The sequence below is a fragment of the Cylas formicarius genome, unplaced genomic scaffold (genome assembly GCF_029955315.1).
Source record: "Cylas formicarius isolate icCylForm1 unplaced genomic scaffold, icCylForm1.1 PGA_scaffold_10__41_contigs__length_53128322, whole genome shotgun sequence".
NCBI classification, from domain to species: Eukaryota; Metazoa; Arthropoda; class Insecta; order Coleoptera; family Brentidae; genus Cylas; species Cylas formicarius.
Window position 1 is genome coordinate 50,120,737 of NW_026844214.1, and position 21,957 is coordinate 50,142,693.

The 21,957-nt window shown below is 32.1% G+C and overlaps 3 protein-coding genes across 3 annotated transcripts; all 3 read left to right on the forward strand.

The window, feature by feature from the left end:
* Positions 1–1,931: 1,931 nt before the first annotated feature.
* On the forward strand, positions 1,932–16,147 carry LOC132708081 (ejaculatory bulb-specific protein 3-like). The gene is made up of 2 exons (XM_060680190.1): positions 1,932–2,190; positions 15,892–16,147. The coding sequence occupies exons 1-2, from the start codon at positions 1,995–1,997 to the stop codon at positions 16,080–16,082; spliced, it is 387 nt and encodes a 128-aa protein (XP_060536173.1). The 5' UTR covers positions 1,932–1,994; the 3' UTR covers positions 16,083–16,147.
* LOC132708080 (uncharacterized) lies at positions 13,113–14,607 on the forward strand. The gene is made up of 2 exons (XM_060680189.1): positions 13,113–13,526; positions 13,587–14,607. Exons 1-2 carry the CDS (start codon positions 13,113–13,115, stop codon positions 14,280–14,282), a joined length of 1,110 nt encoding a protein of 369 aa, XP_060536172.1. The 3' UTR covers positions 14,283–14,607.
* A 2,991-nt stretch (positions 16,148–19,138) lies between the features above and the next one.
* On the forward strand, positions 19,139–20,490 carry LOC132708082 (ejaculatory bulb-specific protein 3-like). The gene is made up of 2 exons (XM_060680191.1): positions 19,139–19,377; positions 20,112–20,490. The coding sequence occupies exons 1-2, from the start codon at positions 19,179–19,181 to the stop codon at positions 20,294–20,296; spliced, it is 384 nt and encodes a 127-aa protein (XP_060536174.1). The 5' UTR covers positions 19,139–19,178; the 3' UTR covers positions 20,297–20,490.
* The last annotated feature ends 1,467 nt before the right edge of the window (positions 20,491–21,957 follow it).

The following is a 21,957-nucleotide window of genomic DNA, read 5'->3' on the forward strand; positions in this document are numbered from 1 at the left end:
TAGGCTTTCTTCATGGAATTGTATAGGGTGGGCCGCTTATCTTAGGACACTACCGTATCTCAGAAACTATAAGGGAGGGAGGCAAAAGATAAACACAAAATTTAATTATTTTAATTAAATTTAATTTATTTTAATTTTGTACATAAAACTTTCTTATTTTAAATTGAACGCCTGGTATATTACTTTATTTTTGAATTCTGTGCAGAGTTCTAGACATATTTTGTGTATAGTGTCCTATACCTAAGTCTAACCGTTGCAAAACTTGAAATATATAAATAAGTTTTGTTGTAGACAATGGACTGGAATAACGGATTTCATAATAAATTTCGATACATAATAATACAGGGAACGCGTAAAATAAGATTAAAAATGTAATTAAAAAAAGTTGTATATGCCTAATATTTTCATTTCTTGAAATATATCTTTTTAAACATTTTGCCTTATTAAGTTCAGTTAGTGTAAGGTGGCTATGACGGCATTTAAACAAAACAACTGCTAGAAGGCCGCTTGCGTATTATGTTTACCACAAAGGAAAAGATTGATATGTTAAAAAGTTACATATCGTAGAATAAAAACCAGACCCTGGCTCTTACAGATTACATTAGAAAATTTCCATTAAGGAAGCGCCCAGATAAAAAGATCTTCTACAGGATTTACCAGCACTGTAGAATACATGGAACTTTGAACTTAATGCTTTGTTGCATTTTGCAGAGATCCCTGAAGATTAAAGCCGAACCTTATTATGTACTTAAAAACACTTTATATTGCTTGTATTGCTCAAAGGAACGGACATATTGGACAACTGTTTTAATTATTATTATCTTTTGTAAGCTATTAATTTTTTATTGATCATTAATTAACAAAAACATTCCTTGGTCTTATTTTGTATAAATAATGCATGCATAGTCTTTGGATCTTCATAAGCACATCAGAAAGATTATGGTCAACTGTGGCATAGTGGCAGCACTTTAGAACATGTTTTGTTCAAACGCCGTCATAGCCACCTTACACTAACTGAACTTATATTGCAACAGCATAATATTTATGATAGACAAATATTTCAAAAATTAAATATATTGGGCATATACAACCTTATATAAAATTGCCTTAATTTAAAAAATGGGTAGTTTCAATCTAAAAAAAAAGATTTTTCGCAGGTTTTTGTACTCTTATTTTTCGCGTACCCTGTATTAATATGTATCGAAATTTCTTATGAAATCCGTTATTCCAGTCCTTCGTTGACAACAAAACTTATTCAAGTGAAACAACAAATGCTTCCGAATGAAGAAATTTTTAGATGTTTGAAGTCTTGTAAAAAATGTCAAAAACGGTTAGATTTAGGTATAGGACATTATGCACAAAATGTGTCTAGAATTTTATATAGAATAAGAAATAAGAAATTTAAGACTCGCCCACGAAAAACCAAACCATTAGTAAAACACAAATCACAAAATTAAAATAAATGAATGGCTTATAATACCCCAATTAACTTTTGTATTTAACTTTTGGCTCCATCTGAGATAACGCAGTGTCCAAAGATAAACGGCCCACCCTTTACTTAATCGTATTTATATAGTACATATTTCTCAAGCTTTTAAAAGATAAAAATTAACATCTGAAATTGCATAAATGGCGCAAAAAATTAATACTTGATATATCATCAACGAACTTGCAGCTCGTAGGACATTAGTACATTATAAACGACCCCTGCGACTTTTGGAAACGATACTTTGCAATATGGCCTTTTTGATGCTCGAAAAATTAGCCGAAAAAAAGACCGACCTTTAATTTAACAAAAAAAAAACAATTCTCGCGAAAACTGTTCGCGACGATTTGCGACGGCGTCATTCTGATGACGCAAAAAAATTAATTGGCGTCCCCTCTCCCTTCCCCTCCCGGACGCGAAACAATAGGTCGATATAAATGCATTGGCGGAGGAAGCGGCCGTTTAAAAATTTCAAATTAACATTTCGGGAAGCATCAACCTGACGAAAATGAAAGTTTTATTGTTATTGGCGTTCGCCGCCGTATGCGGCTTGGCTTCCTGCAGACCGCAGGAGGAGAAGTACACCACCAAATACGATAACGTCGATCTGGACGCCATTTTGAAAAACGATAGACTGCTAAGGAACTACATCGACTGCGTGATGGGAAAGAAAAGCTGCACCAAAGACGGAGAAGAACTTAAAAGTAAGTCAAACGATGAATAAAAAAAAAACGATTTTAATTTTTTTTCCTTAACTTGTAATTTCATCAGTTTGTCGAATTTAATTAAAAATTAACATATTTTTGAAATATTTTACAATTTTTCATTACGACGTATCACAAGCATTAAATATTAAAAAATCATAAAATTTTTAACTAAATAAGTATATAATTTTTATTTCGCATGAATATTATTGCGGAATAATAATGCTATCAAATGAATATTTTGGAATAATATATTTCCTATATCATCCCATATTACAGGGTACCATAGTATGGTATGGACGGGACAATTAAAAACAGTCGGTTTTTATACGTTTTTTTCTCGAATTATTTTTTTGAATTGGTTTGCATGAACCAAATTATATGTTAATGTCTCATTTTGTTAATCTCGATGGCTTCTAATAAATTTAATTTTCTACTTTTTGTGGCTATATGTAAAATATCAAAATTGTTGTCAAAAATGTGTTTTTCTGTGTTTAAGTGTGTAGCATAATTTTTCAGCTTAGTGCTCAGAGACGTGTATCCACGTCTTGCGGTCTTGGTGGAATAATTAAATGATAATAGTTTAAAAAAATGGTTATTTCATTACGTTCAGCAGCATTGACAAAAAAAAACGAGCAATCGAAATATCAAAAGAAATTATTTAGAAAAATTCGGAAAAATTTTCAACACAAACGGCCGGCTGGTTTGAACAATTTTCTTAGTACAGTTTTGACATTTCCTCTTTTCTCTTTCCCACCTGCCATTTTCTAGAGCTTGTAGAGGAAGTGCAATAACACCATTGACTCAAAATTGACACAAATTTTGGTCTGGATAGTAAATTTCATTCATATTCTTATTAAAATAATCGCGACAGGTCTCGTTTCGAATAATCGATCATCTGGTCTTGGTTCTTCATCTCAAGATGGCCATTTATTTCATTCAAAGCTATTTGAGTAAACGAAGTCAAAGAGTATCCTTATGCTACTTATTTTCATCATTTTCTAATATTACACGTAGGGTCCCTTAGTGTTTTGCGCCCACACCACACCTGAAATCATATCAGTATGCTGATGATATGCAGTTATATTTATACTTTATGGTTGAAAGCTCACTGCTGGTCAACAGCGAAATTAATTTTGATTTGCGACTGGTTTCAAACATTTCTAGTGCCCATGCTCTTACAATAACTGAAACGAAAACTAAGGTATTATTTTTTGGAAAAAAACGCTAGATTACAGAATATTGATTTTAGGATTGTCACAAACAATGAGAACATTAATATTACCGATTCTTGCAGGAATTGTGGTGTGTTTTTCGATGGCAATGTTCAGTCATCTTGTTACTTACTTCAGAGAACTTATCTTTCTGTAATGTAGTATACTGGCCTTACCATATCTTGGTCTAGTTTAGTTGATTTGCTTACCGAATTTTTATATGAAACTTTAAGGTCTAGAACCACATATGAAGTAAAGTAGTAGAGTAGTAAATTATTCACTAATATCAATATTACAAGGGAATTTGAAAACATAAAAAATATTATATAGAACAAACACTAAATTTTACGCAAAAAAGACCAACATATTATTCCTATTATTTTCGTATTCAGTATAAAAAACATTTGTTGTCAGTAAAACTTTTAAATATTTTTTGAATTTCTTTTGCTCTACATCTATGCAGGAAGCATATTATAGCGTAATTGTAACTTTTTGGATTGGGTGGCTAGTTAAAGTTAGTTTTTTCACAATTCCTTTTTGTTTTTCTGGACATGGGGCGCGACATTTTTCAGTTTCCTCAATGCTTTTCCTAGCGCTTATGGTGCCTTAGTAAAGGTTGTTTTCACTTCCTTCTCTTCATTGATTTTCTTTTCTTTTAACTTTTAACTATAAACTCTCTTCCTACTTGCTTCTCGTTACCTTTTGACTTTTAAAATTACTGGTGATATAAAAAATTATCTATAACTTTCTGCTTTTGCAAAAGCTCTATAGAGTTTGTGTCTTTTTGAATCTATTTTTTTAAATAAGTTGTACTTAACTCATTATCGTTTACTTTCTTTAGCACGCATTTTTCTGTGGGAAAAATTAAAAATGGTGTGGACATATTGCTAAGAACGGAACATATTTAAATTACCGATTTAGTCAACAAGCTAGTATTTTTTTATACAAGTATTAGCATAAAATATTTTGTTGTGTTGCTAAGTTATAAATATATAAACGACATCCAAAAAATTATTGTCGTCCTAATCTCCAGTTTTGCAGCAAATTAAAAAAGAAATAATCATTTTTACTTCTAGTTTTGGCATAATTAGATAGTAAACGGAAGGACAAATGTCATAAATGTATCTAGGGGTAAGAAAATTATTATTGTTTTAAGTTAATATTAGTAAATAATAATAATATTATGTTATTAAATTATTGGGTTGTTCGGAAAGTCATTTCGTTTTTTTTGGGGAACATGAAAGACAGTTTTCGTATAATGAATAAATATTTTATTAAATTATATATTGGCCATTCTGGTCCAACACCTTTTGCCATCTTTCTGGCAGTAACATAATTCCCCTCTCATAAAAGTTTTGCTCCTTGCTGGCAAAAAACTGGTTCAGGTGGTTTTTGACATCTTCATTTGAGGTAAAGGTTTTGCCATCCAAAAAATTTTGCAGGGACCGGAACAAATAGTAGTCGGAAGGCGCCAGATCTGGAGAATATGGTGGATGTTGCAGTACGTCCCATTCAAGCTGTAAAAGTTTTTGGCGAGTGACCAAACTTGTGTGAGGTCTCGCATTATCCTGGTGGAACACTACACCCTTCCTGTTGATTAATTCGGGCCTCTTCTCTTTAAGTGAATCATTCAATTTGTCCATTTGATGACAATAGACTTTTGAATTAATCGTTGTATTGTCCGGCAAAAGCTCAAAAAAAAACGATTCCTTTGACATCCCACCAAACGGAGAGCATCACCTTTTTTTGGTGAATGTTGGCTTTTGACACGCTTTGAGCCGGTTCATCTTTTCTGCTCCATGACCTCTTGCGTTTAACATTGTTGTATACAACCCATTTTTCGTCCCCAGTAATAATCCGCTTCAAAAATGGATCATTTTCTTGACGTTTGAGGAGCGAATCACACACGTCAACGCGACGACACAAATTTCGCTCCGTAAGGACATGGGGCACCCACACATCGAGCTTCGAGGTTAAGCCCATGCCTTTCAAATGGCCATAAACAGTCGAATTCGACAAATTTAATCTCTCACCGATCTCTCGTGTGGTTATTCGCCGATTTGCATCAACTAATGCCGTTATCGCATTTTTGTCAGCTTCGACCGGCCTTCCAGACCGTGGTGCATCTTCGACATCAAAATTGCCGGATCGAAATTTTGCAAATCAGTTCTGGCACTGGCGTACTGTTAACACGCCTTCTCCATACACATCCGTCAATTTTTTTCTCGCTTGAACAGCATTTTTACCTTTTCTGAAGTAAAAAAGTAAAATATGACGAAAATGCTGCTTATTGCTCTCCATATTTAAAAGGGCACCAACCAAAAACTACTGCGTAGAATTAATAGAACTTTTTCACACACAAGCCTTGCAATATCAGCTCACAAGACATATAATGGTTATGCGGCTTAAGTGTGAAGTTGGTTTCGAAAAAACGTAATTAAGTCCTCTGACGGGAAAAAACGAAATGACTTTCCAAACAACCTTATATATAGATATTAAACTATAGTTATAGAAAATACCCCCAAAGACGTAAAATAGAAATAAATATGCCATTAGTATCAGAAAAAATGCAATTTTAAAGTGAGTGATGGAAAAACATTTAATAATTAAATAATTTAATAAAAAAGAAAAATATACAATAAAATTTCTTCAAAACCTTAGGTCCATATCGTATCTGTACCACTGGCACCATCTACAAAGTTATGTATGAAACTGCACTATAAATAAAACATATGATTAATCACAGAGCGCGTTCTACCCATAAAATTTTACAAATCCATGGAGTCCGGAAATTATGAGCAAAAAATTTAAGGGGTGATCCTCCTGGAGACATTCATATTACAATTTATATATTAATTATTCAAAAATAAATATTTTGAATTTTGTAAATTTCCGAATACGGACTAGATCTTTTTTTCAATTTAAATAAATCCTTTCGTCTCTCTTAAAATACTATATGGCAACCTTTTTATAATTTATATTTATTTAATCCAAATATAGTTCTGTACTACTATTTTTAGATGAGAAAGTAATAAAATAAAGAATATTATAGAATAAATGTTTTAGTTGCCAGTTATTAACGGAAACTTCCATGAAATTAAACATAAGATACAAAAATAAAAACAAATCAGGTTACATAAATAGTTTGTGCTATACTATTTTGACACCCATATTAAAAATAAACATAACTTAATAACCATAAGTGTTCAAAGAGATAACATTCTGTATGGATGCATTTGCCTGCTTTGCCTTGCATTTTTAATTGAGCTCCATGAATTGTTCTGTTTTGCCGTAATACTGGAAAATTGTGTGACGTGTATTTTTAAATAAACGGTTCTTTAAGATATTTCCAATATAAAAAATTAATGGGACTGAGATCTAGGCGCCTAGCGGGCCAAATTACAAAACCATTGGTTAAAGAATTGCGTTTCATTGTGGGTAGAAGCTCCGTCTTGCTGCCACCAAAGATTGGTTATCTAGAGCATGCAAGACATCATTCCACAATTTCTAATTGAATGAAGTTCCCCCTTGAATTTGTACCTGCTTTTTTATTCTTGGATTGTCAAGAGACCAATAATGTGCAATTGTTTCTATTGAATAGTGCGCTAGTTGAGAAGCTCCATAGCTCCAAGCTATATATATATATATATATATATATATATATATATATATATATATATATATATATAAATATATATATATATATATATATATATATATATATATATATATATATATATATATATATATATATATATATATATATATATATATATATATATATATATATATATATATATATATATATATATATATATATATATATATATATATATATATATATATATATATATATATATATATATATATATAACTAACCAAAACTAACTTCATTAATAATCTGTTGCTCTTCTTCAGCAGTTACACGCGATGAATATTTTCTTCTTGGTTTATGAAATATAAAGCCAAATTATTGTCTAAAATAGCGAAACGGCTATAAAGAGACTGCGGTCCATTCACTTGCTAGTTAAGAATTTCGATTGCAACTATTTCGATAGAAGACAATACCATTTTTCTATTAACTAGAGTCAAGAATATTATGGATTAAATTTTTTTTCGTAATTATAATTATAAATTCTGGTTATTTGTCCATTTTTAGCCCTTTGCCAGGGTTAAAATGGACCGCTCGAGAGTTCTAAACAAAGCTATTCCATATTATTATACAATTACAATTCGTAATCGCAGAACATAACATCAGTTATTTTTAGAATATGTCAAAACTTCCTTCTAAATCACCCAACTTAAAATTTGAAATTACCCAGCCACAATTTTAATTTTCGACCATCTTGTCAAAAACCCCAAGTTAGACTTTCCATTTAATCCAAATATTCCTCGTTATAATTTCACACCTAGGAATAATTTTTTTAATTTTCCATCACAGGCAAGAAATATATAAGACCGAACTTGAATAGTATACCCCAAAGGTTCCCTACCAATTCTGCTGTTTTTAGTAGACCTAACCAAATTAACCCAAATATTTAGACCTCACCAGAATAAACCATTACCCCCACCTCAACCAATGAGTGTTTGTACTTGAAATGTTAGACCTACACCACCGAAGTATGTACCGAAGTTCTTCAGACAGTCTCAACCAGAACAAAGTCTAAAAGTCACAGAGTTATATAACACTGCTATGTTATCTGGTTCTGACAGTAAATGTAATTTGTTTGTTAATTCTATGGATTTAGCCTAATGTCAGAGCTTTCGACGATCTTGTAAATACCAATAACAAATATTTTAATCGATAGAAAAATACTAATATTAATAAGTATTCAATACTTTTTAATAAATAATTATAATTATTATAAATAACATTATAAATAGGTAAGAGTGGGGCACAATGGCCAGAAGCTTTGCCAAAATTTGGGTAAATTTAGTTAAAGTAGTAGACTTGATGGTTAAAAGCCACAAACCCCCTGTATGTAGTTCGTATCAATACCAAAAAAAATATATGATTATTTCAAGAAACATAAATATGGTTGAAAATACCGCCATAACATTTAACGAATGCCCTTAGAGAGGGTGGATAAATTCAAATATCTGGGGGTGACTCTTTGAAGACTGGGAATCAGACAAAGAAAGAAAATGTCGCATTGAACAAGACCGACAGGCATTCTTCAAGATGACTTTCGAAAAATCGTCGCTGGGTGGGAATTTCGCAAAATCGATGTATAAAGTGCTGTCATGTATAAAAAATTTCAAAATTGCAAAAAACTTTGATAAATATAAAAAATTGTACAAGTATTAACGATTTCCGATGATATTCCAAACTTTCTCGATCCAATTTATGACACTGTTTAAACCAAATTATCTCGTGTTTTATAGGTTTTCATTAACGGCTAATAATTTATCTTTTTTTATCTTTATCTTACTTCGTACTTCTCTGGCAAATCTGAAGTCGATAGCTGGAAATTTAGGGCAACTATTACGTTTTTTAATATTGCACGGAATATCGGTGAAAACCTTAAATACAAAAATTTTGAGCTGGGTATGCGAGCTTTATTGCCATGTAAAAGAAACTAATATCTGAAATACAGTCCTTTATTTATCGCCAATCTTCAATAATTTAGGGACCCATTTTTCAGATTTTTTTAATTTGCGGCGCACCCTCTACGTTTTTGAAAAATTTGCAGGCATAAGAAATTGTGCAGCCAAATTTTCTACGTGTTCTCGTTCAAGAATTTTTTCGCCTTCGTAAACAGTTTTCGAGAAATGATCCCTTGCAAGTTTTTGTTTCTTTTTAAGTACTTCCAGACCCCCCCCCCCCCCCCCCAACCACCGCAATTTTAATAGGTTCCATTAGGGGACCAAACCCTATTTGCCTGCCAAATTTGAAGTCGATAGCTTCAAATTTCGGACACTTATCGTGTTTCATAGCAATGTCCAAAAAACAGTCGGAAATCGAAAAAAAGAAAGATGGACGCCGAAGCTTGAACGCAAACATTTTTATATATCCTATGTGCACCGTGGACGGTTAAAAAGGAGCAAAATTTGAACCGTGTACCTCAAACCGTCCCGAAGTTATCATCGAAAAACCCTGAAACAGAGAACGGAGAAACGGAAAACGGAGAACGGACATACAAACAAACAAAAATTTTTTTTATGCTGATTCTACACATCGTAAGATCCTTAAGGCACCTGGACGGCTAGATTAACAAACGAAGAAATTCTAAGAGCAAACAACACTAACTATTTCAATTAATTAAGAAGAGAAAAATGGCTTAACTAGGGCACATCATGCGAAACAACAAATAACAGTTTTTGCACCTACTGATCGAAGGTAAAATTGAAGGAAATAGAGGAGTTGGAAGGAAGAAAATGTCTTGGCTGCTAAACATCAGGCAGTGGACAGGACTACAAGATATACAAGATAGAGTGGATATGCATCGAAAGAAGAAGAAGGAATTAATTGAAAAAAAAAATCAGTTCCGTATTTAAATACCTTATGATGATGATGGTCCCCAGCAGCCTAAACGTCAAATCAGAATTGCAGAGCAAAAAAAAGTGCTCATGAAAATGTCTTTTAAAATTTAAGTTATCTTAACAAATAGACAGTAGAAACCAAAATAAAAAAATTCGGTTTTCTTCGGATATTTTTGGAATTATTCGGAATTATTCAAAATTCAAAAAAGTATTTTATTCAGCATTAAATTGGGCGACTTGGCTCCCATTTAACCGACCTCGTATCTCTTCGCGAAAAATTCTAATGAATATCAAGAAATTTCGCGTTTCATGGACATTTTCTTTTGAAATTTAGCACACCCATCATTAGTGTTCTTTGTATTTTTCTACCAACATTGACGTAAAACCCTTTATTACAAAAGGCCCTAGCTTTGCCACGACCTTAAGAAAATATCCTCAAGCTTTTGGTTTAATCATCAGTAAAGATTGTTAAAAATTTAGTGCTTAGTATTGTATTTTGTTTCTTCGTTTTCATATACTCTATTGTACCCGCATTAGCAATTTTACTTGTTTTGCAATGGACTGAAGTTATCTTTTAGAATGTTAACTATGTTTTGAAGCTATTCTTTTGGTAGGTTGTATTATTTCGTCTCATTTTAACTATATAATTAATTTTTAATTAATGATTCATTAATTTCCCAATTTCAAGTAGAAGTTTGTAATAACTAATTTGTCAAAATTTATAAAATTCACATGGAAAGCATAAGAAAGTAAGCAAATATCATCAGCGTTTCGAGAGAATTCGATACACCGTGGGTATTAACTTAATTGCCCATTTAAATGACATCGGAAATAATTGTAAATCGGTAATGGGCTATTTCCACACACAAAAACAACGCAATTTGAATTCCCTAATTAGATATTAACGTCGAGTGGTACTAAGGTTGAAGTTCCTTTCGCTTCAACGTTGTATATAAAAGTGTTTCTGTATTTCTTTCTCGCCTGTAATACCAGTTGCCTTAAAAACACTCTTTATGGTAATCGCTGAACTATGTTTAACGATGTTTTAAATTTGAACCAACAGAAACCTCTGACCAAAAATAAGCTATTATTATTTCGAATGTTTTAAAAAGTTGCTACGAAGCTTTTGGAAGTCAAGTATGGATAAAAGTATTTTTTTAAATTCAAATGTCATTATTTATTTCATTTTTTCATGTATATAATGTTTCGAAAAATGGGTTAAGATCTTACAGTCAGATTACTTATTAAAATAATGTTTGTTCAGCTATTAAAAATGTAATGAAATCATCCCTTCAACAATGTACCATAATCATTGAATTTTTAAGGTGTAAAATGTTTTGAATATGGAGTAAAATAAATCACGCAACAAAAAAATGATGTTATATCAATAGTCCAACATCATTATTATTTATTTATTTATTTTTATGTATAAAATGCTTTGAACAGTTGCTGCGAAGCTCTGGGATACAGATACAGAGTCACAAGTGGGTCTTTCAGTTAGGATATTTATTAAAATTGTGTTCGTTCTGCTTACAAAAATGAAATGAAATCATAGCTTCAATTTGGTCTTCTATTTCCCATATTATTATTATTTATTTCATTTTGTTATGTATAGAATGTGTGAAAAAGTGAGTTACGAAGCTTTAGGAAATCTTCGAAGATACAGACTCACAACTGGATCTTACAGTTGGGATATTTATTAAAATAGCCTTTGATCTGCTTAAAATAATGCAAAAAAAACCATCACTTCACTTGACCGATTTTTTGTTCTGATTATAACTTGGTTAAATGTTTTGAAACAAAGAGGAAACTTTAACCATAAAAATAATCTTTATATGCTTAGCTGTTTTTCGTATAAGTCTTCTTGTAATGTTCTCTCAACAACACAATTATTTATTTCATGTATTTGTGTATAAAATGTTTCAAAAAGTAGGTAAATAAATTTTGGGATGTCTGCCAGGATACAGACTCACAAATGGTTCTTACAATTAGGATATTTGTTAAAATAACGTTTCTTCTGAATATAAAAATTAAACGAAATCATAGCTTCGATTCTTTGTTCTTATCTTTAAATGTATGATGTTTTTAGTATAAACCTTCTAATAACTATTTGAATGGGAGGTAAAAGAAACCACCAACAAAAAATAATGTTATGCCAACAGTCCCACATTGTTATTATTTATTTATTAAAAGTTGCTGCGAAGCTTTGTGAAGTTAAGTGGAGATAAAAGTATTTTTTTAAAATTCGTATGACACAGATACAGAGTCACAAACAATGAAACAAAATCATCACTTCATCTTTAAGGTGTAAAATGTTTTGAATATGGAATAAAAGAAACCTTGGAACAAAAATTGTTATATCAATAGTCCAAGATTAGGTTATTATTTATTCAAATTTTTCCTGAATAGAATCTTTCGAAAAGTGGGTACGAAGCGTTAGGAACTCTTCCAGGATACGTGGTTCTCAGGTTATAAAAGTGGTCTTCGTTCTGCTGCAAACAATGGAACGAAACCATCACTTCACTTGACCCATTGTATGTTCTGATTATAAGTTCATTGAATGGTGTCAAACAAAAAATGTTTAAAATAATATTTGAATGCTATGCCGTTTTTCGTATAAAGTTTGTAATAATGTTTTGAATGCAGAGTAAAAGAGGCCACACAAGAAAAAAATGATGTTATATCGATAGTCACACATTAAGTTATTATTTATTTTATCTACAACCATTTAATAATAGACGCATAATACTTCTGACAGTGAGAGTATTATGCTACGCATAATACAACAAGTGTAATTATATCATAAAAAAACAAGTGTAATTATATCATAAAACAACAAGTGTAATAAAATATTCTGGAATTCTTAATAATCCGGGCTTCAATTAATCGGCGCAGAATTCACACATTTCATTTATTATTTTTATGAAAATTTACTATAAAGTTACCCATATTAAAGTCATACACACGTTACCAATTCAATTCTATTATTCAAAAACAGTTCAAAAAATACAAACCAATATGACAATAATTAAAAAGAATTAGTAGGCCGTGCAGGCTAAATCTGACAGCGCGCAGCGGGTATCCATAGCGACAGCTTACCCGACGCGACGCTCATCGTGAATACAAACATTTTCTTTCATGAAATAATAATTGTAAAGTAAATAATATTCATATAGAGAAGCTTTAAAATTTCGCCTTGCAATTAAAACATAAGATTTAATAAAAATGGATTCTGAAAACGAAGTACTAACACCCCCGGAAATTCGAGCGGCAGCGGAAGCTGCGTCTCTGGATTTACTTCCCAAGAAATCAAGAAACAATTATGAAATTGCCTACAACAATTTCATGGATTGGCGATCAAGAAACAAGGCCACCTCCTTCTCTGAAGATACATTATTAGTGTATTTCAAAGAATTGGCTAAAAAGTATAAGTCGTCCTCCTTGTGGACGTTTTATTCCATGCTGAAAAGCACACTTTATATTAAACACAATGTCAAGATCGACCACTACGCGAAGCTACATGCTTTATTAAAAAGACAATCAGAAGGCTATCAACCCAAAAAATCTAAGGCATTTACCGGACAGGAAATAAATAAATTTATTTATGAAGCTCCTGATACAAAATATTTGGCTACAAAGGTAAGGAATGATAAGACGTTACATACCTACGGTATTTACCAAGAGGTGTTAATTTTTTAGGTTGCATTAATTATGGGAGTGATGGGTGCATGCCGCTCAAATGAACTACATGCAATGAAAATACAACACGTTACATTTTATGAAGGTTGCACTAGAGTAATAGTTCCCGTTACGAAGACCAAGATCCCTAGGAATTTTACTATTACTGAGAAGTTCCATGATATTGTTAAAAAATATGCAAATCTGAGACTGCCAAATGCATCAGATTCTTTTTTTATGAATTTTCAAAATGGAAAATGCACAAAACAAGTTATCGGCATTAACAAGTTTGCCAAAATGGGCAGAGAAATTGCAAGTTTCTTACAAATCAAAAACCCAGAAAGATATACCGGGCACTGTCTACGACGATCTTCAGCCACATTGTATGTCGACGCAGGGGCAAGTATGACAGCTCTGAAGCGCCACGGAGGCTGGAAGTCGGCTTCTGTAGCTGAAGGCTATATTGCAGACTCGCAGAAGAACAAGACCGATGCAGCTACTAAAATATTAAGTCAAATCAACCCTAATTGTAATATTAATAACAGTACTTTTGTTTCTACCCCCTCACAATATCCAGGTATGTCTACTATTACGAGCGAATCTTCTCATAACACTTTTTCGATTAGTAAAGACACCACGGACATTAGTATTGGTACTACACCAACTACTATGAATTTCAATAACTGCCCTAATATAACAATCAATTTTATGAAATAGACAGAGTAATACATAATGATCCTATTAAGCGTCAATTTAAAAATAATTGTGTGCTGAAGTGTAAATGTTAATTAAATATTATTAAACTTATTAAATGTTCAATCCAGGACTTTCATTGAATTTATTCCTTATTACATCACAACTCATAACACATAAACATATAACATAAACAGCATACATAAACAGTAACCAGTGTTGATATTGAGTGAATGGTAGAATCTAAAAATGTATGATATTATGTTCCATTTCATATAAAGCAAGTTAACATCCACTTCCGGCCTAACCGGAAGTGCCACCATCTTGAGAATATTCTAGCTGAATTGCTCTGCCATCAGCATTAGCTTCCTACCGGATTTTCAGGTTTCTCCCATGTATAGTTTTTTTTCACAATAAAATGACACATTTCAATTCCGGTGAGGTACCCTATATAAGTGGATGGTTGTAGATAAAGTATAGTATTTGACTCGAGTATTATGGACCATAATAAACTCAGATGATTATAACACTCGCCGCAAGCGGCTCGTTTTATAAATCATCCTCGTTTATTATGGCCTTCATAATACGCTCGTTAAATAATATACTATTATTCGTTGATATATGGAATGTTACAGGGAAGGATGCAGACACACAAATGGATCGTACAGTTAGGATATCCAATAAGATAGGCTTCGTTCTGCTTAAAATAATGCATTAAAACAGTCACTTCTCCTGACCAATTGTATGTTCTGATTATAAATTCGTTGAAAGTTGTGAAACAAACAGGAAACAATACCTTCAAAATAATCTCCACAAAAAAAATTTTTATAGCAATAGTCCTAAGTTAAATTGTTATTGATTTCATTTTTTTATGTATAGAATGTTTGAAAAAGTGGGTACGAAGCTTTAGGAAGTGTTCGAAGATGCAGACTAACAAATGGATTTTACAGTTGAGATATTTATTAAAATAGCCTTTGATCTGCTTAAAATAATGCAAAAAAAAACATCACTTCCCTTGACGATTTTATATTCTGATCAAAATTTTGAAGAATTTTGTGAAATCTTGAAAATAATCTTTATATGCTGAGCTGTTTTTCATATAAACCTCCTTATAATGCTTTGAAAGTGGATTAAAAGAAATGATATTATTGCAATAATTCCACTTCAAGTTATTATTTATATCAGTTTTTCTTGTCTAGAATGTTTGGAAAAAATTACAACAACCTTCAATCCGTTATGAAACAAACAGAAAATTTTATATTTTAAAAATAATCTTCAAATGCTAAGTGTTTTTCGTATAAATCTTAAAATGTTGTTTTCAATGTAGAGTAAAAGTAATCCCGCAAAAAAAAAAAGATTTTATTTCCCACATTAAGTTATAATTATTTCCGTTTTTTCGTGTCTCAAAAAGTGGATAGGAAGCTTAAGGATACAGATTCATAAATAAATCTTACTCTTAGGATATTTATTAAAATAGTCTTCTTTCTGCTTAAAATAATACAATGGAATCATCACCTCGCTTGACCAATTGTATGCTCTGCGTGTTAATCCACTTTTTAACCTATTTTTATTTTTTTTTCGGTACCCCTGTCAGTCGAAAAATGTACCCTATAGAGTTGAATTTTTATTGCAGGGGTATTACCGGACGCCATCAAGACAGGCTGCTCGAAATGTAACGAGACGCAGCGAAACGGCGCCAAGAAAGTAGCCAGATACCTAATCAAAAACAAACCCGAATGGTGGGCGGAACTGGAAAAAACTTTCGATCCAGACGGCACCTACAGGAAAAAATACGAAGCGGAAATCAAATCCGAAGGTTTTTAATTATATTGAGACAAATTTTTAACGTCGTGTTATATATTTATAAAATAAAAGACAACTATCGATCAGCCTTTTTGTTACTTTCTGCTCGGTATTTTGTGGTTCGAGTTCAAGGTCGATTCGTTTTTTACACGCCTAGGCAACAAACTAATGCATATTAGTGCAAATTAACAGTTAAAAAAAATAAAATTATTTTGTTTTAATTTGCGGTCATTTAATAAGAATCAAGTGGATAGGCAGTAGCTTCATTAGTATTTTAGTCGTCTGAATATGATCCAAAATTGTTATTCAAGGAAGAGCTGGACGATTTGTTTACTTAACTATATTTGTCATGGTGCTGCTAAATGTGCGTAATAATTTTAATGATTATATGTCTACGCATTAATATCGCAGGAAAATTAAAAACATATTAAGACGTTCTTTGATATGTGAAATAGGGAACTTGAACATTTTTGTTATTTCTTTAGTGCATTAGTTTATGTATACCAAATATAAAAACTTAAAACCCAATATTTAAGTTGCAATAAATAATTCAAGTCGTGACGCCCGGCAAGTCCGTTTGAACCACGCTAAACGCGCGGAAATGATCGTGACGTCATACCGCTTTTTTTCGACCAATACAATATGTTATAGTGTTATTCTCAGGTTATGGGCTGAGAATTACATTATTTACGTTTATTTTTGGTTCGTGTTGTTTATATTTAACCTACGCCAGTTTGTATTTGTGCTCAGTGTGCTTTATATGTATATAATGGAAGTAACACAAAAACAATATGGTGTTTGAGTACAACCCGTAAAACGCTAGATAAACTCTTTATTCATCTACCAGATGTCACTTTAGCCTTAACCCTGCAAACACTTTGAACTCTTCGAAGCTGCCCCCATCCTATTGCAGTCCTCACAGGAATGGCTTACAAATCTATGTAAAATAAGGAACACTTTAAGTTAGACTGCTCTGCAAAAAAAAAATTCTCTCCTTCTTGTTTTCATGCATTAATTCATCTTATATTATGCTCTAAACACGGAATCTGATATACAAATAAGTACCACACCTAGGTTTTTAATTTAATATTTACTTCATCAAAAAACAATATTATTAAAGTATAAATTATTATAAGGAAATAAACAAATGTGGCGGCTTGAGTTTTACAGTAAAAAATATAGCTTATAAGCTGTTTTAACCGGATCGGTTTAATTAACGACAAGTTTTCACTGAACTGTTGTAGTGTCACAATGAATACTGCGCATGCGCTTATTTACTACCATAAAAATCACCTTCGGCACTTCCCTCCTTTCTCTTACAACTCTCTGAAACTCATTTTGTATGTATATTTACTGTTTGTAACGTTGACGAATAAAAAAATTGAAAAAAAAAAAAAAACAAAATTTTGAAATATAACAAAAAAATCATATCGAAAAATCTAGACGTGATAGAAAAAATCGGCCTACGGGGATAGATTCAAAACGTTTGAATCATTATATTTATCACGAAATTTTTTAAAGGAGGATTTACTTTAATACGGTCACAGCCAATGATATCGCGTTTCAAAGAGGATTTAAATTGTACAATTTTTAATTGCTTATATTTGTTACAGAGAATTTCGAAATTATTTTTTTTGTGAACTGTGCTTCTTTTAATAGTATAAACTGACTTTTACAGTCAATATTTTTTATATTTAAATTTTGTTCAAGTTGCCTGTTTGATTGCAGTTTGATTCGCAGAGTGTTAATACTGAAGGTTGTTTAAATTTTAAAAATAAAACTTCACTGGTATCTTCGGATTATTTTATTTTATTATTTATTTTATTTTATTAAATATTTATCTGTCTATCTATCTCCAGCCCCCAGATTACTTAAATTTTGAGAGTTACATTTCGGTACATTGACTAGTATTTTATGTGGAGAACCAGCTGCTGCATCACCGGTATAAAGTTAAATTTAACCACGGAGACCCATTCAAAACCAATTGGTTATTTTTGGCATTTTCGTTTTTTTTTTAAGGAAAATGATTTTTTTCCAATAATAAAGATAATAATAAAACAACAATAAAACTTTTACGATGTTATTACCTATTGTTATTGGCTAGAGCCATATAGCTCTAAGATAATATATACGGTAAAAAGTGATGCGCCGCAGGTGGCTATGACATTTTCGTAGAGAAGGTGTCTTTTGCGCATGCGTCACCCCAACTAACCGAATTGTCACATTGCCGTAATTTTCCTGCAAAAATTGACTATATTTCATAAGAACGCAAAATCAGTCTCTGAAATCCGAATATAATTGGCAACACCGAGCTAGGAATTCTATTGGCAGAGACTACTAACAGTCTGTGACATTTTTGTGTACATTTTTGGTGGTTATGATTATCTATTTTTGGTTATTTACATTTGAATCCAAGTTGCAATAAAATATGGCTAAATTATTGTGTGAATTTATACTAACATCTAATGCCCGGTAAACACAATGCAATTTCTACATGTATTTTTAATATTTAACAGTTGCTGTTAAATATTTTCAAAGGAGAAATTTTTGCGGTAGCCGCCATGAGACAATAAACTACACTTTTCAGGATTTGGTTATGTTAATTCTGTTACATTTAGAGCTAATTGTTTATTGACTTGTTTTATACTAGTTTTTAATTTTCTTGGTTAAATGCCTCCGAAAACATACGATTGCTCACAAATCCATGCGGTAAAATCCCGCAAATGTCCGAAGTGGCTCGGATTCGTGGGAAACGAAGCTGACGTGGAAAGTGACGCTTCCCGCACGCCAGATCGGGGGGTAATCAGGTATTTTACAGGCGGGAGTAGAAAAATTTAATTTTAAAATACTACAATCCTACTAACATTGTGTATTTTATAAAGGCACCCATAACTGTAAAAATATGAACATTCTTTGTTCTAATTAAATTGTGCTAAATAGACTTCGTGTAATATCGCACCAATAATAATGGCTACCTTGGAAAAAAGGTTCACAAAAAATATGCATGCGTATCAGCTATTAAGTCAAAAATTACAACTATTAACGTCAGATTTGATATCAACATAAATAGAGGCGTCACTTTTCCGACCAGTTTAGAAAACGAGCGTCATTTACACGATGAATATTACGGGAATGATTTTTGTGGTTTTCCTCGTCATAAATTTATGCTACGGCCACCCATACGAAGAAAAATATTCAGCGAAATATGATAACGTAGACATCGACGCGATCTTAGCTAACGAGAGGCTCTTGCGAAACTACATCGACTGCCTGCTAGACTTAGGGGCGTGTACTGCCGAGGAGGATCAACTTAAACGTAGGTAAATTGTAGATAATAATTTGTTATTAGGTATGGTAAGTTTAAAAATAATAGTATTTATTTGATAATACTAAAGTGATCATGTCTTTCTTTTTAGTGGTTCGTTCTATTGACAATTGTCTGAGACGAGCGTCATTAATTTTATTTGACTTTGATCGGCTGGACTAGAGTGGTTAGGACCGGTCCTTATTTTCCGAATTCGTCCCAATTAGCTTATATACTTAAAATTATTTCAAATTCTTTTGAAATTAGATGGAATTCCTCTGGCATTGCTTAATAATACACAGCGTAACACCTCTTATCGTCGTAATTTCTTGCAGTTTATCTGGAATTTCTGGAAGAATTTCTTGGAATTCCTCTGAAGTTTTTTGCAGAATTCGTTATAATTCCTTTGCAATTAGATGGGATTACTCAGGAATTGCTTAATAGTGTACACCCGTATAGCCACAATTCCTTGCATTTCATCTAGAATTTCTAGAAGAATTCCTTGGAATTCTTGTGTAATTAGTGTAATTATCATTCAAAATATTTGCCATTACTCCTTATAATTCCTTTGCAATGTGATGGAATTCCACTAGCATTGCTTGATAATTGAACCCTAATGCCTTTTGTACGTATAATTATCCTGGAACTCCATAGAGTGGTTCTATATTTAGTTGAAATTCCTCCGAAATTCCTGCAGTTTATCTCTTGCCCAAGGTTCTATAGATTTACGTAGCTTTCGTTTTTAGATTGGTTGCCGGATAGCATAGAGACCCACTGCAGTAGATGCACGGAACGACAGCAGCGTAACGCTCAGAAGATCATCGATTATCTGATCCACGATCAACCAGCATGGTGGGGAGAATTATCCGCTAAATATGACCCAGAAGGATACTACCTTTTACAATTCAAGGAAACCGTGGGAGTTAAATAACCTACATTCGTCTCATATCCACGTTAATAATAATAGAATTAGAACCTACCTGAGGCTTCAAGCTGCAGGCTCTTGCTGCAAATTTCCTTTAAGCATGTTACATAATGTTGCCGAACGAGCTAAATTAAAATGAAAATAAAGTTTTATGTTCCTGTACTTAATATAAAATAAAATAAAGCGATTCGGGTGATGAATTCTTCACATTATTTTTTTTTCTGTTCAGTTTTGGTCAGGTAGGTTAGTTTTTTTAATAGTTAGATGGCGGCTCGCACATGAAAGTTATAAGTCATTTATAAATTTAATTGGTAAATTACAGGTAGTTGGAGGAAGAAATAAACAAGCCATATTGATATATTTAGACAAGATGTTATTGCCAAATCTAATTGTCTCGTTGCGTTAGTTAATTTGGGGCATGATTAATTTTAGTTTGTTGTTAACCCAATTTATTGCGAAGCCACTGTCAAATAAAGCCAATACAGGGTGAATAAATGAGAGACGAAAGAAAGAAAAAAAGGAAAATTTTAAATTTTTTTTAAAGTATACGTGGTGGCCCAAAAAAGCGTGACGAATAAAACTAAATAAAACTCTCTATTTTTGAATTCTTGGGTCGAATTCGTTTTAAAGTTCTTAAACTTTTTTATAATAATAAATAATAATGCACACGTAATCCTAATAGTTTATCCAGTCTTTCAATTTTTCTAAAAAAGTACTAGTTTTCACGCTTGCAAAAGAAATAAGATGGCGCCTTTATTTTTGAATGTAAATCACTCAGATCAGTCATAATTGAAGTTATTCGAAGATGACGAAAAGATATTTGAAATTGATACTAAAGGGTGTTCAAAATATTTGGATCATTTTAAATTGAGAAATCTTCATTTTTCTCAAATGGCTCGCCATATATATTATTAATTTTTAATACTTTGCGATTTATTTGAACTTTTCCAATACTTACCCTTCTTTCTGTCTAAGACTATTGCTAGAATATTAGTTGACCATGACCGAACTAAAACATGAACGGAACGGAACTTTGGAGCCGTGGATAAAGCCGTAGTTAAAGCAAAAGTTATTAGCAATTTTTGTGAAAATCACTGTAGAAAAAATGTGCTAGTTAGTCGAGTTACTCGTTTGCGTGCCAAAAAACTATTTTTTGACAGAATGGAGGGACAAAAAAAATGGAATTCATGACTATGAACAGCAGCATGAGGTCGGCCTCGTCACGACGAACTTTAAGCGTTTTCCAACGTAATGAGTTTTCAAGAGCCACATAATCAACGTTAGCCAAGTGGACACAGGTTGCTGAAGTTAGCTCGGGATTGGGATTGAAATCTGCGCCAAATTACAACGGACCGAACAAACACTGGTCAATATTTATAAAATGATGTATTAACCTTATTTTTGAAGCAAAATTAATTTCATATTCCACATATTTTTGACACGGCACAAAATCGTCTACAGTGTGAAATATTCAATATTTTGATAAAAATATGTTTTTCGACACCTTCGAAGCAGCAAAAATTACAAGCTGCCTAGTCCTATTAAAGAAACCAAAATTAAGTTATTTCATATATTTATCACACACACACACACACACACACACACACACACACACACACACACACAAAATTGTCTAGAGGGTGAAACATTCCATCTTTTGATAAAAA